The sequence below is a fragment of the Cucurbita maxima genome, unplaced genomic scaffold, assembly GCF_002738345.1.
Source record: "Cucurbita maxima cultivar Rimu unplaced genomic scaffold, Cmax_1.0 Cma_Scf00013, whole genome shotgun sequence".
Classification (NCBI taxonomy): Eukaryota; Viridiplantae; Streptophyta; class Magnoliopsida; order Cucurbitales; family Cucurbitaceae; genus Cucurbita; species Cucurbita maxima.
The window spans coordinates 1061109-1064697 of NW_019272029.1; the positions used below are offsets into that span (position 1 = coordinate 1061109).

General features: G+C 36.9%; 1 protein-coding gene across 1 annotated transcript; it reads right to left on the reverse strand.

The window, feature by feature from the left end:
* Window positions 1–274: 274 nt before the first annotated feature.
* Window positions 275–2122, reverse strand: LOC111488510 (palmitoyl-monogalactosyldiacylglycerol delta-7 desaturase, chloroplastic-like). Its single transcript, XM_023136272.1, has 4 exons — window positions 1826–2122; window positions 1407–1754; window positions 1207–1313; window positions 275–584 (listed from the first exon to the last, which is right to left on the reverse strand). Exons 1-4 carry the CDS (start codon window positions 2120–2122, stop codon window positions 371–373), a joined length of 966 nt encoding a protein of 321 aa, XP_022992040.1. The 3' UTR covers window positions 275–370.
* Window positions 2123–3589: the final 1467 nt, after the last annotated feature.

Genomic DNA, 3589 nt, shown 5'->3' on the forward strand with positions numbered 1-3589 from the left:
TTTGAAACATAAAGTTGCCACTGGCATATTTTTGTTCTTTCACTTTAAAATAAGTAAATAAGTAACAAACCTGAATCGAATTAGGATTTTAAAAAGTCAGGTCGTTACACAATAAAATATTATGGGTGATTTTCATAAAAGTTATTAATCATTAATTATTTTAGCCATGGTCGTCAAACATGTTAAGAATTTCGATCTATTTAGTTAGTGATTTGAAAAGTACGAACACGATAAAAACACAAATCTAAGTGTCTCATCTTAATTGAAACGGGTAGAGTACAATTAGTTCATATTATTGATATAATATTGATTTTGCAACACATTCTGAAATGAGACAATATAATAATGGTGTTCTTAATGAATCATAGGGTTAAGTAAGGTGAGGCTTTGATTTGTTTAAGGCAGCTAAGTTGTGGGTTTGAGAGGGTAATTTGACGCAGGTGGCTAACCCAATGACTTGAAGGAACTTAATGATATACCAACCATAATCAATCTGCCACCATTCATGCCCATGCCTTGCTGAATACTCGAAGGCGTGGTGGTTGTTGTGCCATCCTTCTCCAAACGTTATCAAAGCTACCATCCTAAAAAATACAAATTTGATCAAATGTAGCGACAAAATCTCACCATTGGTCGATATTGTGTTTTTTGGACTTTCTGTTCTCTTACTAATTCGATGTGGGATCTCACAATCCACCCCCTTCAAGATCTATAAAGAATGTACCGTTCCCCTCTCTACTTGATGTGGGATCTTGCAGTCCACCTTCGTTGGGGTCCAGTGTCCTTCACTGACACTCATTACTTTCTCCAATCGATGTGGGACCCCATCAAATCCACTCCCTTTGAGGATCAGCCTCTTTACTAGCACATCCCAGTGTCGGATATGATACCATTTGTAATGATCAAAGCTCACCACTAGCACATATTGTCCTCTTTGAGCTTTCCCTTTCGGACTTACTTATAAGGTTTTTAAAACGCGTTTGCGAGGAAGAGATTTCCACACTCTTATTAAAAAAAATGCTTTGTTTTCTTCCCCAATAGAGGTGGGATCTCACACTTCTTAAAATTTTTAAAACGCGCCTGCTACAGAGAGGTTTTCACACCCCTATAAAGAATGTTTCGTTCTCCTCTCTAATCGATGCAGGATCTCATAAAAAAGTTCTTCACGTGCAAATGGTAAAAAAAAAAAAAAAAGAAGAAAATTACCAATTGTTCCTCGATAAATCGCCCGTATTCCATGGTTGATTTCCCCAAATATGGCATACTGAATTGACCATAGATGTTACATGCAAGCTCAATACGAACCTCACGCACTACGAATAGTTCAATCAACACAAAACCCTAATCAATTTGGAGGTTAATCAATACTTATAATCATAATCAAACCATGCTTAGATTAATCATACCATTCCCCATATGACATAAGGAATTCCTCCAGCAGCATACAGCAACCCTGCCAGAGCCAATGGATGAAGCCAGTAGGTTTTACGCATAAACCTATAGAACCATTGTTTCTCCAAGTCCCTGACATTGTCTGGATATCCATGCTTCATGAAGAACATAAACATGTTTCTTTCCACCTTTTCAAAGTTCTTAAAATAGTTCGGACACACTTTTCTAGTCAAGTTATACGAATCGAAAAACCACGTCATTTGACTAAACCAAAATCCGTATATCGGACTATGTGGGTCTCGTTCCGTATCGACGTATCGATGATGACACCTGTGTGTGCTCACCCAATCGATCGGATCACCCTAGAAAACAACAAATGGTTATCAAACATAGTATTAGATAGAATATGATGTAGAGGTTGGTAATGTCGAACCTGAATTGCATGAGCGGCACAATAAGCAAGGGAATACTCGAGCCATTTGGGAAGTTTGAAGGCCCGATGTGCAAGGTTTCTATGATACGAAACACTAATGGCCATGCCGGTTAGATTGGCTAATATGATAGTAAGAAAGAAACAAGTCCAAGTGAAATAGAAGGGTGCCAAAATACAAAGTAGATGCAAAAGGAGAAAGTAAGAAGCAACATTTCTATCAAATTTGGTCCATTTTTTCCTCGTAAAGAGCATTGGAGGAGATTGCACCATGTTTGGATGTTGTTTGGATGCTTCCATTAGAAGTGTTTTTTTGTTGTTCTTGATGCTATTGTATGTGTCTTTATAGTTGTGAAGAACATAAATATGAAGTTATGATGCCATTTTTCAGAACATTTATGAATTGACATGCACCAAAACACTACACCCTTACTTTATTTCCTGCTAAAAGTGGTTGAACGGCCTCCCTAATTAATTACTCTGAGTAATTTTTTTTTACTTTTAAAGGTAGGTGGATTTTTTAAGTGTGAAATTGATTTCTTATTGACTTTTCAACCAGCAAACATTCTTTATAAGGTATGAAAACTTCTCTTTAATAAAGGCGTTTTAAAACTGTGAGACTGACGATACGTAATGGGCTAAATCTGACAATATCTACTAGTGGTAGGCTTTGGTTGTTACAAATGTTATCAAAGTCGGACATCGAGCGGTGTACTAGAGATGACGTCGGGTCCTAAGGGAGTGGATTGTGAGATCTCAAATTGGTCAGAGATGACGCGTTTTAAAATCGTGAGGGTACTGTGATACGTAATGGGTCAAAATAGATAATATCTACCGACGGAGACAATATCATCTAGTGGTGAGTCTGGGCTTTGGTTGTTATAAATGTTATCGGAGTCAACTTTGGGCGGTGTGCCAACGATGACATCGGGGCCTAAGGGGGTGGATTGTGAAATCTCACATTGGTTGAGAGATGACGCATTTTATAATCGTGAGGCTGACTGCGTTACGTAATGGGTCAAAGCAGATAATATCTAGTGGTGGGTTTGGGTTTTGGTTGTTATAAATGTTATCAGAGTCAGACATCAGGTGGTGTGCCAACGATGACGTGTCGGGCCCTAAGAGGGTAGATTGTGAGATCTCAAATTTGTTGGAGAGAAAAATGAAACATTACCTATAAATATGTGGAAATCTCCTCCTAGATTACGCGTTTTAAAGCCGTGAGGCTGACTGTGATACGTAATGGGTCAAAGCATATAATATCTACTGATTGAGACAATATCGGCTAATGGTGGGTCTGAGCTGTTACAAATGGTTTAGAGTCAAACATCGGGCAGTGTGCGAGCGAAGACACTAGACTAGCGATGAACTTAGGTTGTTACATAAATCTTCCATAACGCACGATCCCAAAATTTAGTGTTAATATTGTGATTTGTGTTTATTGCTAGATTAAGTTAAATATAGGTGTAATTAGGAAATCAAATTATCTATTAGAATGTCTTAGTACTAGGTTATATGATTGGTTGTTGCACGATGGTGATGTGTTTTCCTAAAATAATAAGACATTATGTATGATAGTCACGTGTATTATGAAAAACGTCTCGTATAAGAAATATTTTGTGTTGTATAATGTTTTCAACACGTCTACTAGACGTTTTTTTTATAATATTTAATTTATATTCTTTTATGTTCGAGGTTATACCCGACAAAATTAAAATCACTTTTAAATTTTAAGGGTATATTAAACAAAATTAAAAAAAAAAATAA